The 15,084-nt window shown below is 30.4% G+C and overlaps 4 protein-coding genes across 15 annotated transcripts in view; all 4 read right to left on the bottom strand.

The window, feature by feature from the left end:
* LOC122573291 (nuclear receptor coactivator 2-like) overlaps positions 1-4,861 on the bottom strand; it is a 128,140-nt gene extending 123,279 nt beyond the window's left edge. For 3 of the 10 annotated variants that reach the window (XR_006318699.1, XM_043739410.1, XM_043739414.1), the window contains exons 1-2: positions 3,462-4,859; positions 540-1,695 (exon numbers count right to left, since the gene is read on the bottom strand). Coding sequence is in view for 9 of the 10 variants with exons in the window: in XM_043739410.1 (XP_043595345.1) it covers positions 540-568 (29 nt within the window). In the remaining variant the exon portion in view is untranslated. Of the gene's footprint in view, positions 1-539; positions 1,696-3,461 lie in introns of all 10 variants that reach the window. The other 7 variants (XM_043739415.1, XM_043739413.1, XM_043739420.1 and 4 more) reach the window with 4 other exon arrangements.
* A 259-nt stretch (positions 4,862-5,120) lies between these two features.
* On the bottom strand, positions 5,121-6,429 carry LOC122573294 (ankyrin repeat domain-containing protein 39). Its single transcript, XM_043739424.1, has 2 exons — positions 6,294-6,429; positions 5,121-6,201 (listed from the first exon to the last, which is right to left on the bottom strand). The coding sequence occupies exons 1-2, from the start codon at positions 6,406-6,408 to the stop codon at positions 5,735-5,737; spliced, it is 582 nt and encodes a 193-aa protein (XP_043595359.1). The 5' UTR covers positions 6,409-6,429; the 3' UTR covers positions 5,121-5,734.
* Positions 6,313-14,149, bottom strand: LOC122573297. Of its 3 annotated transcripts, none has more exons than XM_043739427.1 (4): positions 14,008-14,149; positions 13,271-13,365; positions 11,811-12,035; positions 6,313-6,449 (listed from the first exon to the last, which is right to left on the bottom strand). In XM_043739427.1, exons 2-4 carry the CDS (start codon positions 13,350-13,352, stop codon positions 6,430-6,432), a joined length of 327 nt encoding a protein of 108 aa, XP_043595362.1. In that variant the 5' UTR covers positions 13,353-13,365; positions 14,008-14,149; the 3' UTR covers positions 6,313-6,429. The 3 variants fall into 3 exon arrangements, with proteins under 3 accessions (XP_043595362.1, XP_043595361.1, XP_043595364.1); XM_043739426.1 differs by lacking the exon at positions 6,313-6,449 and adding an exon at positions 8,427-8,587; XM_043739429.1 differs by lacking the exon at positions 6,313-6,449 and adding an exon at positions 8,478-8,618.
* LOC122573293 lies at positions 8,990-10,526 on the bottom strand. Its single transcript, XM_043739423.1, has 2 exons — positions 9,885-10,526; positions 8,990-9,738 (listed from the first exon to the last, which is right to left on the bottom strand). Exons 1-2 carry the CDS (start codon positions 10,375-10,377, stop codon positions 9,398-9,400), a joined length of 834 nt encoding a protein of 277 aa, XP_043595358.1. The 5' UTR covers positions 10,378-10,526; the 3' UTR covers positions 8,990-9,397.
* Positions 14,150-15,084: the final 935 nt, after the last annotated feature.

Genomic DNA, 15,084 nt, shown 5'->3' with positions numbered 1-15,084 from the left:
ATAAAAAAGCCTATCAAAATTTTTAGCGTAACCGGCATCGATATAAAAATCCTACTTTTTCTTAGAACTTACATATATAGTTAAGATAATTAAGCAATTAAATAAAAAAGATAATACAATTACGAAATACGGGGGAATCTAAAAAGTTTGAAAATAAACAGAAAACGACAACACAGAGACACTAGAGAACATGGAGACATAGAGAGGAAACGTGTATAAAACTTTCGTCCGCGTAATTCTTCGCTTAAGAGGTTAATTGCGCTAAGCAACTACAGTAACAGTTCCATTTACTGTATATCTTAACGGAGAGCAATATATGCAACATGTGCAGATCCTGTATATGCGCGAGACACGCTGCAGCGACGGTATCGAGATAACAAAACGGTGATCTCTGAATCGCCTAAATAAATAAACAATACCGCATAATGTAAATTGAACGTTGAGCGAGAACAAGTTTCCCGTTCGTTGGATAAACGACGTAAGATTAAAATAAAAAGAAAGAAAATGAAGGAAAGAAGAGAAATGGAAAAAAGACTTACCCTGCATTTTCAGCGGCAGCAATGGACATGTGCCTCCTCTCATCGAGGATGGCTGTGGCGTCAAACTGCCGGGGGAGATCCGTGGTAATGAGTTAAGAGTCACAGTCGAGTGTTCTCTTTTTACACGATGTGCCACCACCACACCACCCCGTTTTTTTTTTTTTTTTTCACCACACCCTCGCACAACCAATAACGCGGATATCACAACCAACAATCAACGAATGCACCACTATTAATCACCACCAACACTTTTCCAATTTGTCAAATTCGTAGAATCCTTTCTTTTTTTATCTCGTTTACGCGGAGAAAATTGCCGCTTCTCCTCCGTCGAGTCCGAAACCACGAATCGAGTACCTAGTGGCTCGCGAGTCCGTAAAAACAACGAACGAAGAAACGTAATAATTCGTTTCACTCTCGGTCACTTCTCGTTTCGTCCCGTGTTGATGAGAACAACGAAAAATCAACGAAGACGAATAGTTTCCTTTCCTCGACCGAAACTCACTGGCCGAACATGCGTTCTTAATCGCATCGTCCTATCGTGCGCTTCCTCTTCGTTTACCGACATTCGGCGTCTCTTTTACCCAAGAATCTTGTCACGTCACCAATAACACAAGATCACTGTCGCGAACGTAAAACAAAAATAACTGATATTAAGTACACTTTCTTTTTCTCTGGTCTTCTTGGCACTTTACACGATATGACTCTCCTTATCGACCGAGCAGCACCGTCACATCGTTTCCTTTTCGCCCTCGAATATCGACTTCACTTTTCGACACGTCCACTTTCTCGCTCGCTCACGTGCACGTCGAGATATTCGCAGATTTTCCTTCCATCGTTAACCGCGTATTATCGTACGCGTGATCTATCGACGAAGAACAGAAAACTTAGACGTTCCTGTTCTTCCAACTCCACTGTTATCACTGACCAGGAACGGTTCTCTGTCTGCTTTCCTATGCGAGCAATCTCCTATAAATATTCAATAAGCAATTCTCACAAAGACACCAACGAGAGAATATTTTAGGTGCGAACGCCTGAGAATAATTATTTCTTTTAGGAATCGTCTTGTCGTGATTGAGCTGTCAAAGATTCTTTCATCCTCCTCGATGAGGTTTCCTCGCACTGCAGCTTTTACAGATCCTCGTAATCTTTGCCAATCCTGTCAATGGAGAAGAATAATGGTTGAAAACAGTGGATCGAACGATTTCCTTCATTATAAATAATAAATGTAAGAAAAAGGAAAGATAATTAGTCAGTTTAGCGAGTTTCTTCAATTTTGACTATTTGACTGTTTGACTTTTTTCTTTGAAAGCTCTATTTTATCACTAAAATCAGAAATCTCGATCGTGAGAGTTCAAGAAACTAATATACTTTTTGCCATTTTATCGAGAGAGCTTGAGAACTTTTAAATTTCTCCTTACTTTCTGAAAAAGGGAAAAGACTGGAACACCAAATAGTCGAAACAGAGAGAAGTCACTAAACTGCGTCGTTACCAAAGAAAATTAGCTAAGATATTTTAAAAGAAAATAAAGAGACTTTTGATGCCATGTTTCGATGCAAATTTTACCCAGGATCCTTTGCGTCGAGTAAGTGGTACAAGCAAAGCAGAAAGTGAAACCGATGCAATAAAACATAAATATAGTACTTGTGAAACTCTAACGCCACAGTACCTCCATAAACTACTCATTTATCATTATCACATTAATCTCAGAATAATTAAGATAATCTAGGTCGTTTATAGATCCCCGAAATATTATAATTACGATATAATATAACGGAGAATGGTAATTTGGTAATTATCAATTAATAGGTACGAACAAGATATGTTCGTAGAAATTTGATAATAATACGGTTAATTTTTTTATACTTATAAAGTTGTATAAATCCGTTACTGTTAAATAGTAAAAATATTCGGTCTGCATAATAATTTTAATTAAAACATATTTTTTTGTGAAACGAAGAATACTTGTTACTGCATCACAATCTCACGCATCACATGGCGCACTTGACAACGCACTACTAATACAATGGTCTGTATATGCGCATGTCCACACCCCATTCTGCTTCCAAACATATGTAGACCGAGGCACGTTTAGGAAAAGTTGATCGATATTGTCGTCGACGCTTACGTTCTCTACCCACGGGCACTACTTTTTCGCTGGAATTCTTTGGAATGTTTCCTAAGATTCATCAACCGACCTGACAGCTCGAGATAAACGCGAGAAAATGCATTTCTGACAAAGTACATATCTTCTTGTTTAAACGGGAAAAATTGATATAAAATTTCTTCGACCATAAATTAATATTCCTTGAAACAATAATTTTTGCAACATTTTATTTGACATATTCACCGTATGATAATTTATTAATGATTTCATGATTTTAAGCAACTTTATTAATTATTAAAGCGAAGCTTATTTGCATTCGAAATTTATAATAAAATTTATCATATTGGTCTCTGTCAGCGACTAATTACTACAACAGAAATCAAATTTAACCCTTTCATAAACAATGAAAACTATTTTCTCCATTAAATAGGGTCATATGTAAGGGCAATATAAAAATGTATTTCAATTTCTATTACCACACATACATACATTATATACGTAGACCGTAGAGACAATCGTAGAAAATAAAAATTAAATTTTATTAAACCTTGATTTAATAACATGTATCCAATATGGCTTCGACGAGAGATAACGCACAAAACTGGTTTACTGAAATAAATATAAGCTCTATTTGATATACTTTCTCGATTAAAATTTTCGATCTTTGATAAAAATGTAGATCATGTCCATGAAAGGGTTGAAAAGCTGTAAAGTTAATAACGATAGGAAATGCGAAACGAAAGTACGTTCAACGAAATTACGAAAGAAATGCAAGTGTAAAGCACGTAACTGCCGCGTAATTCGCAATTACCCTTACCGATAGTTCTCGATATGACGGAGAGGATATATTTCATCTCACTTGGAATAGAAAGCTTGTCGCGGAGCGCAACCGAAAGCGCGAGGAAATATGTGCGCACCAGACACGGCGCGTACAGCGAAGCGCGACGAACTTGACTCTCAAAGCAGTGGACCGTCCGACAAGTTAATAAAAACGGAACGTACAGACCCCACTTTCTTATTATTGCACGAACAAGGTACACCCGCAATCGTGTCGCACGTACACACTTCTATATTCATGATAAAAATTCACATAACAGCAAGAAAAAAGGCTTCAACAAGAGATAACACACAAAAATTATATTACACTCACTGACCGGTTCGATTGGGATAAAACTTGTTTTGTCCATTGAAGTCTGTCGTTCCAGTTCAAACTTCTTCGTTTGGTTTCTCACTGAGTTTCACTGATTAGATCAGATGATATACGTACGAATGAAATTTTTCTTCCCCTTTCAGTTTACCTTTCGGAAAGAAAAATTTTTCTCTTCCGTTTGCTAAACGTTTTCTTCCACTCTGAAAGTTCAGGCAGGTTCCGAGCACAGTTTTCCGTAGAAAAACACAACGGGGCGCCACGAGATGTAGACACTTCTCTCTCGCTCTTTCGTCTGGTTCTTCTTTATTCTATTTCATAGCCTTGTTTTGCACGTGTCCAAAACGCGAAATACTTTGCGAGAGTTACAAAAACAAGTCGTTCGAGAAAAATCAATGCTCGAATACATCAACCGGAGAAAGAATTTCGGGCTTCTTACCGTCTCGTGTTTTTCGCTGTGATATCTACGCATAATGTTTTATAAAGGCGAAAGGCTCGTTACAAGCCTACATAGACGTATGCAAGTGTGAATTGTCCTCTGTCTATACGTCTTACGCCTCACCCCTTTTCTCTAATACCGTTCTCTTGCTACGCAACATATACATATATATGTAGATACGCATATATATATATATATATTTCCCTTTCTTTCTTATCTCTCCGTTTCCGTTCTTTCTCCTCTGTCTTTTGCGATCTTGCACACTGTTTCCCTTTCCTTCGTTCTCTCTATCAGTTTAGCCGTGTGCACGGCTGTATACGTGTTGTATGTGGTATACCGTGAGCAGCTACGTAGACCATCCGTGTATACGAATACGAGTAGCAGGCGCGCGCGCGCCTGTGTTGCGTTCGTGTGTGCACTTGATTAGCCGTGTGACGTCAGGGCACGATTACATCGCTCGCGATTGTCACTCAAATCGACGAGTAAAACCGCACAAGAATCCAGGCGGGAAAGGTGGTCGAAGACACGCGGACGAACCTCGGACCGCGAAACGACGGACGATCCGTCGCGCAACGGCTAAAGGCGGCGGCGAGCCTTCGCGCAAACCACCCGCGGTATTCGTGAAACGACTGACTCCATGCAACGATTGCAGTCGTACAGTACAGAGAGACGGGAGGTGTTCCGCTAGATGGCACCACCTTTTATCGCAAGGGGGCTCCGGCGGCCGTACATATTACGCTCCGCAACTCATCGAGCACTGTCGAATTCTAACGATAACCCCCGATGCAACCCGAATACTTACGGTCGCGCGCGAACGATTCAATATCAAGTGCACGACCCTCTCCGTTCTGACAAGCACATGGAACGAACGCCACCAATAACGATGCATGTCTATCAATTTTATCTATATATTTATTCCTTTGTCATTTGATAGAATCGTCTTTACAGTCCATATTTCCTTACATTTACTTTTAAGAATGTTTATCTGTATGACATTATGTTGTTACATAAAATATAAAGTAAAATCTCATGCCTAATCTATTTACTAACTACTAATATATTCATGTAGTATAAAACAAAATCTTTATTTATATTGTTATTACTTTTTAACACCTACACAGTGTAAAATTTACGATCCAGTTAACAAAACTGCGCATTGTTTTTAAATATCAAGCCGTATCTTTAATGTTAAAATACCAACAATATAAGCGAGAGGATTACATAGATCCGTTTATTAACATTAGAAATATACTTGTACACTTTGTATATAGTTGCAACTTAATTATTAATAAATTAGAAAACAGTTATAAAGGATATGATATCCGGTACTTTTGAAAATCACATTTTATAAATCTATTAAGGTCTTCAAGGTTCTTTTATCTACCAAACACTGTTTTCTTCTGACAATTATTCATAAAATAAATATTTTTATAGTACCACATTTTTATTATTCGTGTGTTGATACAGAAAATTTAAAAAGTCTAGAAGATTTTAATTATTTTTATTAATCATTTACTTTTTCTCCTTTATTCATATATGTTAATAAAAATGGTAAAATGTCAGGATATTTTTCTTTTACTAATTGTTCTACACTCTGTATGTTGCTGTTCAGTAATGACAGATCGGTGCATGGTATTAGTAGTTTGCAAACAGATGTAGAGCGTGCCGTGAGTGCTCTATGCAAAGCGGTGTAGCCATCGACGTCTTTTAAATTAGGGTTTGCATCAAATCTCAACAATAGTTCAACGATCTCAGAGTGACTCTGCATAGCTGCTCTATGCAAAGCAGTAGCATGTCCACAACGTGTCTGTGCATTCACTGCTGCACCATTTTCTAATAAAATATTACAAATTTTATAGTGTCCATTACGAGCTGCGTAATGTAACGCTGTATATCCCGCAGAATCTTCTGCATCTGGTGAAACACCTTTCTTCAGTAATATCTTTACACGATCCAAGTCATTGTACTGTGCTGAAAATGGCATAAATATTATTAACGATATTTAAAAAAAGAAAAAAAAAAAGAAATATTACAATAAAAATGAAATAAATTGAATTATTTACCGGCGTACCATATACCACGTTCAAATTCCATTTCCATAAGAGACTGACTAACTCCGATATTATTACTTATACTGCAGCATGTATTATGATCGTTACAGTTATGAGTGTGCTCCATGTTTGTGATAGGTACGCTTAATTAGCGTCTCGATAATTTACCTATCATGTCATTAAAAAAGAAAAAGAATAGAAATTGTGCTGAAATATTTTTTGGTGATACAAATAAGTATTATGTCATTATATATGAAAATAAATTTTAATATTTCGTAAATTATAAATGGTTGTGAAGAAGTACATAAAGAAGTAGTTTTAAGTCATACTAATCATATATTCTTCAATGAATTTTCATTCACAATATGCAAAAATGTATTTCACATAGTTCACATATATGTAATTTTATAATATATATGTACATATATCGAATTCGTATATGAAAATAAGGCGCGGCATACAAAATCGACCTCTATATATATATTATAATATTATGTTTCAATTATTTTGTAATAGAGTACTTCGACAATTGCTACCCATTTTCTTTTCGTTTTGAAGCATGATGCTGTGCTAAGAAATATTGCCTTATCGTTTCATAAATGAATTCAATAAATACTGAGTACAGTGCAAATTCTTTTACAGCATTACATAATATTAACGCTAGTTTTGATTCCGTGTATTGTATCATAGCGTTATAAATATACACAAAAATATAACAATACAATTTTATTAAAAATTATATTGCAGATAATATAAAATAGAAAAGCAATAGAAAAATTGTCCCTCTATTGCACGAAATGACTTAATATTGATACTACATGGATTAAGAATAACGAATAAGATAAGCGTTGGTATTGTTATCATTTTTGCAACTTCTCACAATTTTATGCGTAAATGTATCTAATTTTTATGATAAGTAATAAAATAATTGTTCCAAAAAAAAATATTGATCTAATCGGCAAAGTATAGAAATTGGAAACTTGATTTCGTACAGTCTTATTGGTGTCATAATTGTTATCGCAAATTCATATTAAAACAAATTGAAGACATTTTGCGTTTAATTCGATTCAAAGTTGCAAAAATTATATATAGATTTATGTATAAAACGATGTACGATTGTAGTTTTAACCTATTAAATGCCTTTTACGAATGTAATGTACGAAACTTGCTAAAATTCCTCGTGAAAATCTATTGGTACAAATACGTTGGATACAAAATATACATCCCTAAAGCAAGTTAAAAAATATTGATAAAAGTTTTATAACGAAAGTGAACACACCACCTCTTATATATATGTGTGTTCCTTGTATACAAACTTTTTATATAATTAAATAATACTTCATTCATACTGGTTTCTTAATTGGCGTGCACATTATTAAACATGCACGCATACTTTAAATACGTAAGTAGTATTTTTTTCTTATAAATCGTAGTCCTGAGAATAATTGTTGATTTTATAATTCCCTTTGCAGTGTCCAAAGTATTTCAGCTTCTCCTGTGCTACAGATAACTCGATATCCTAATTCTGCCAGAGCGTTAATGATGGAAAAAGGTGGTCCTGCAATAAATTTTATTGCACAAATTAAGAAAAATATTCTATGATTTACAACTATACGATGCAATAGGACATACCAATCCTGAATTTCTATAAAATATTTCAATATAACATCTGACTTTCGACAATAATATATCAATGTTATTTGTAAATTTAATGTATAACATTTTACAGATATAACGTTTCTTTTATCGGAAACCCAAAGCAATTGCAATTACTAAATATGTGACAAACAAGGAAATCTAAATTATGAATCTACTTTTACCAACATAACACTATTTTTATTATTAACCTGCAGAGATATATGAAATGTAGGTATAGTTAAAAAATTAAACATAGCATTTATTTTAACCGAGGCAATTTTCACATATAGGACTTACATACTATATTTTCGCAAATTCTGCTACAAAAAGACAGAGTGAGAAATATTTTCGGTAAAAAGTTTAATTGAACGCGTAAAAATACAGTTATTCTGTAAAAAAAATTTTTTGAAAATGGTTGATGGTAACCTTTGATCATAGTGCCGTTGACCACATCTGATCCAGAGTTTGGAAAACGCTTTGAAAGAGCCAAAATTTCATCCGAATTTAAACCGAAGACAACGCAATCATTCGCAAACGGCGAGGCTTTTACGCCAACGTAATAGTAATTCTCATCATCATTCATTTCATTGGCTAATTTTGCGACACTTGTATTCACTGATTGCGACATTGTTGAGCTAAAGAGGATTGTTAAACTTCGTTGTCTTTTACTGTCAAAAGAAAAATGTTGCTTCTAGAATGCTGTTGGGAAAAATATAAACATATTTTGTAACTCCCTCATTTTCTCTTTTAAGAGAAAATCCTATTATTTAACTACTAAGTCGTATATAATATAAATAATATTATATACAATGCAAGTACATCTAATTTTATAAGCAAAAAGAAACAATATTTTTATCTTGGCAAAACTATAAACTATTTTTACATTTTTCTACTGCTCATTTATGCTAAATTGAGACAATGAAAGAAACTAATTTTTTCCAGAAATATCGATAAAAAAGTTCTGTTTCAAGTTTGTTTAAATAATATGTAATAAAGTGATATTGAATTTAAATAAATAAAAAGATAGAAATAAATTATTTAATAAAAAATGTAATGTACCAGAGGAAAAAACAAGTTATTATATATATGTAATTTATAGTGATTAAAATTTGAATTACAAAATCTAAATATTTATGCTCAAATGTATTTGGAATTGAAAATGTTTAAGTTTTTTAAATATATACTCAATAACTCTTTATAATGCTATTTGTGAGTTTTCACATTTTGTTGGAATTAAATATCCTGTTTAATATACCGCTTGAAAATATTACATAAAATATATATACAAAATACTTCCTTTTACAAATATAAAAAGGAATTATATTTCATTCTAAATGGATAATATATTATTTTACATTCTCTTTATCATCTACTCATATTTGATTAAGAATAATCTTGAGTATAAAAACGTTTCAGATTATTATGCAAGAATATAATGGTATTATTCATTATCAATAGGTAAAATTCATTATTTACAATTAGACTATATGTGAAACTGTCTTTATTCTACTCTGTTCAGTCAAATGCCTTTCCCGTTCTTCTTTAAGTTGCATCATACGAGTTTCATGAGCCCAACGAACTTCAGTTTGAAGTTTATCTCTCTCATATTCCCATTGAAATCTTTCTAGTTCCAAGGCTTTACGCTGTACTTCTAATTCTGCAGCTCTTCTTAAGGCACGTCTTTCTAATAACTGTTCTTGATATATTTTATTTTGCAAGGGTAAACAATCTGACGTTTGTACAGAAGAAACAGCTGATATTCTTCTAGGATTATATGACTTTCTTTGGTGAACTGAACTTGATTGTTCTTGAGATCCAGCTACACAAAATTTTTAAAAACATTTAAAAAATCTGTTCTAGATAATTATTTGAGAATTAGTTGCATAATTTTATCCAATCTAATAATAACTCCAAAGTAAGATTATAGCTTAAATGTTTCATAAATATCCTTTTTCTTCAAATTACCAGCTGCAATTGTTTCTGTATCATTTTCACTTGTTTCCCAATTCCTACTAACTAATCTTGTATCTGTATCATGATTTTTAACCGCATTATCCTGATTTACCCAATTTTGTTCATTATTATGCATTACTAAATCCATATTTTGCTGTATTGCATTAGATGTATCAACTAAATATGACTGATTCTTATAATTCCAATCATCTAAATCTTCTAACTCTGTATCTGTAATGTTCTGATCTACCGAAGATTCTTGTTTTGGCCATCCATCGTTCATTTTATTGTCATGATTATTAGCTTTATGCCTCTTGTTATGAGCTACTTGTATAAATTGTTGTCTGACATCTTCTGGGCACTTTGGACATTTTTCCATATGTCGTTCCATACGAGTAGCATTTTGAATGTATGATTGATTACAAAACTTACAAAATGCAATCACTTGAGATCCTAACATTTTTTTATTATAGTAGTTCCACACAATTCCTCGTTTTTTAACCATCGTTTCTTTTTTAAGTTTTACAACATACTTCCTCTTTAACTACATGTGTTTTATTTATTTTATATTTATAAAATTTTTAGTTTTCAACATAAATAATTAATTGTGGTTTAATGTAATAAAAATATAAAATTTTTGTATAAATCATCATTTATATATTATTTTATTAATTTTTTTTTATACGGAATCAAAACTAAAATACATAATGTTCGTATAAGGAAATAAGTGTAAAAATTAAAGATGAAAATATTGATTTACAACATAGTTAAATGTTATACACAAAAATATACTATTAGCACAGCATCAAAAGTTTAAAATTAAGATTCTAACAATTTTATAAAATTTACAAAATATAGTACTTGTTTAAAAAATTAGTAGATGTACACATTGTTCTTTCTAATATCCAGGTAGGTACTATACATATAAATTGCTAAGATTATACACCTATTACATATCATTGAAGCAATTGAATGTAATTTTACAAAATCATTTTTTGTTATTAATCATTTACCGAAGAAAATTATATACAACAAAACTTTCACACGCATGTAATAAAAATCAATAGAAATTCGTAATGTCGATGAAAGTTGTTAGCTTATGCAAGAGCGAAAGTTTTAAGCGAATGTCACATTAAATGATGAACAATATATACCACTGTTAGATAAAATATCTACAATGTATCTGATAGTATACCTAGTATCAAATTTAAACGTCAGCCACTAATACACATAACCTTCGTAAGAACCGTACTTGTGTTTGTTGCCATCCTTATGAGAATAATACGGTAGATAACGGATATCTTGAATCTTATATTTCTCTCTCTTTTTCTTTTGTTATAATTTATATATGTGAAATATATATAAAAATTCCATATAATTTGATTAAACGCAACAATTCTATAATCAGACTTGCACAAAATATTTTCTACAAACAAAACATTGAAACGTTTTGAAAGTAAAGAATCTAACAGAAAAATTCGAAAATAAATACACAAATTAGTTATCAAGTGTAATCCGTACAAACTTTTTAATGCATCACATTTATGTTTAATTACATATTTTTCTAACGGGACTAGAAACGTTGTATATAAGAAAAGTCTATTATAATATTTCATCTATAAAAAAATTAAGAAATATTTACTGTAATATATCATAAGTATTGTTACGATATCATTCTTTACATACATATATATTTAATAACTTTCTTTCCTCTTGCATTTGTAGCTTGTGTAATAAACCAAACTTATGTAAAAATAAAAATTATAAATTCATATAATTCTTTAATTACGCTTTATATTTTTAATTTTCATCTTGAAAGATAAAAATACTGTTTCTTAGAATAATAAGAAGTGTTAAATTTTTTAATGCAAGTAAACTGTAAATATTTGTTATCACATAATTATTAGTAAAAATAAATTAATCACTACAAAATCATACCTGTCTTAATAACAGGTTCAGGTTCAGGTTCAGAAAAATCTTTTCTCATAGTCCACATGTACTCATTATAATCTTGCTTAACACTTGTACTTGAAGATGCTACGACTTTGTAACCAAGAACTTCTAAAGCAGTTAATATTACACAAGGATGTTGTAAATACACTATTGTCGAATCATCACAATATCCCCCAGAAGCGAAACGACTCAGTTGTTCTATATCTGATGCTATAACATACGTGAATAATATCTTACGTTTTCAACGTAATTTTGTTCTAACTTTTACGTAAATTACATTTAAAAACTAAGAATTATAAAAATCACACGTTCTCAATCATACGAACTCAGCTGAAAGGTAATATATAATTAATCTTACTTGCGGTCTATCTACGCGATAATTATTATCAATTTATCGCGAAGTAGCGTTGATAGGGGTATCGTTTTACTCAAAACTATGGAATATCAATTTCACTTATAAGCAACATTATAATTTACTTGAAGCAATATAAATAAAAAATTCATTTTTGTTTCCAAATTTTTCAAATTAAAACAAAACAATTTGAAGTAAACCAATACATTTCTATAAACTGTGTAATCAATGTATTAATACTTTTATATTCTATCAGTCACTTCATATTACACATCTTTCTTTACTCAGATTTCAATAAACATATTAGTATAAATGGTAATTAGTTAATTAAGGAATTAATTTATTAATATCCATATTGAGAAAGAAATAATGTCTTAATATATAAATGTATCTCTTTTATTATGACACTTTATATTTGAATATTATATCTTTCATTTTTTAGAATGTTTTTATTTAACTTTTTTCTCTAATAAATGTCAAATATTGTATGATTTTTATATTATCATAACTTAAATAATACTAATTTTACAAAAACAGATTATTATTACTATGTAACGATATATCTATGTATTTCAAAAAAAAGAACATTTATTTACTCTATAAATCATAGTAGACATTAGAAATTTTGTAGAAGAGAATAAAATATTTAATATACAATTATAACAAAAAGAAGGTAGAGGAAAAAGAAGAAGAAGAAGAAGAAGAAGAAGAAGAAGAAGAAGAAAGAGAAGAAGGAGACAAAGATACAAATACTCAACTTTCATTTTTATAAGAAATCAATGGATATGTAAATCCATTAACAACTTATTTTATCTTTAAATATATCATATTTCACTTTCTAAGATATTAGCTTTTTAAGTATAAATGAAAACATATTATCATGAAATAAAACAAAAATATGTGACATATATAAGTGTGCTCATATATTCTGTTAATACAACATGCTACACACGTATTATAAGAAGCAAAAACTGCATATAGAAAATATCAACTAAGTGGCAACAAAGTAACATTTATTTTATAAATTACCATTACATAAATAAATTAAATATAAGTATATTAAATGTTTAAGCTCTGAAATAAAAGATAGTACCTTTAAGACCTGATACTAAAACTCTCCATGGGTATCTATGACCATACGATGCAAGATTACCACGTACTAAAATGTATGGCATCTGTAATGTTATTCTAAAACATATTTTATTTAATAAATATTTAAACTACATATATATATAAACTTAATATTTCATAACAACAATTATTGGATGTAGTAATGCATTTTTATTGAATGCATATGGCATATATTGAAATTCCAAAAATATATAACACAATGTTTACATATATATGTTACATATGATTACATTACAACAAAAGACGGAAGTCAATCATCTTTTAATAACTAAAATTGTATTAACTTATATTTTTAACGTTTATAATTGAGATTTTAAAATATGTTAAATTGATGTGCAGGCTATGTGAAAGAGAATACGTGTGATTAATCTTACAGAAATTTAATAAACAAATATTTTTTGTTTACATTTAGAAAAAGATCTTTATTATTATTTCTCAGAATTTCAATGTACCATTTTTTGACACATAATGCATAATACACAAATAGCGCAAAAAGGATTTATTATATATTTCTTATGTATACATACATATTTATAATATATATAATAAATGAACAACAAAACGAATCTAAATATAATAAATTCCTGATAAATATTATTGACAAGCGCTTATTGTGATATCTTATTATTAATTATTATTCCTTAATCTTTTATTTTAGAATTAATGTTAAATAAATCTTACTAAATTAGAAGCTCTCACCTGTTAACATATACGGAATTTAATTCACCGATACTACTCTTAACCAAAAATATTCTTATATTTTACTAATAATTATTAAGAGTAACGAAGCAAACAAACAGACTGATGTACTAAGCACTGTCAAGATTTTTAGACTTGCAAGGTATTTTACACGGAATTATTTTAAACATAAGTCTCAACCATCAAACAATAGGTACATAACACAACATTTGCAAGTTACGAAAGTGCGCATATTCTAACTACAACCTACAACTAGTATTAACATATTTACATTACAAATCCCAATACTGTTCAAACGACTAACATTTGGGTGGTTTCTCAATTAGGCTCATTCGCATTATTTATTATGTATTTAAATTTTTACGATGGTTGGATAGTACTTCATACTCAAACAAAAATTTTCCGACAATCCCTTTGATTTGCTAATTTTGGTTTCTGTATTTCATGTTCTCAAAAAAAAAAAAAATATTTTTTGCTTTTAGAATTTATATGAATTTATTAACTTATCAATCAATTAACATAATTTATGATTAAAACAAACGAAATAACCAAATGCAGTAACTAACAATGCGTTACTTATATGAAAATTATATTTTAATTTTTACATTTAATGTAATTTGTATAAAATTGTACCAAGAACTTACAAATATATCAAACTTAAATAAAAGGATGATTAAATATTTTAAATAATGCTGTTCTATATATGTACTTCAATACAATAGTTATTGTAACAATAATTTTTGTATTATATCAAAACTATCTTTGACAAATATTATGTGCCCAATTAGGGTTATGATCTCAAAAATTAGGATTTTAATTTTAATATGTTATTATATTCTGTTATTAAAATATATAGACATTTATCATTTGTTTAGTAAAACTAACTGATGTTGAGACAGGGCAAAATACCAATCAATAACTTTGTTTCAAAAGAACTGGTATGCGGTTGGTTCATATACATAGCTTTAATAGGAGTATTATGCTTCTATATTTGGCACATAGAGAACTCATGTTAATATAAAATTCTAAAACATTGTTTTACATAAGAAGAATATTTTGATTAATAGTGCTATGGCA

The sequence above is a fragment of the Bombus pyrosoma genome, linkage group LG12, assembly GCF_014825855.1.
Source record: "Bombus pyrosoma isolate SC7728 linkage group LG12, ASM1482585v1, whole genome shotgun sequence".
NCBI lineage: Eukaryota > Metazoa > Arthropoda > Insecta > Hymenoptera > Apidae > Bombus > Bombus pyrosoma.
This window is presented reverse-complemented; position numbering and strand designations above follow the sequence as displayed.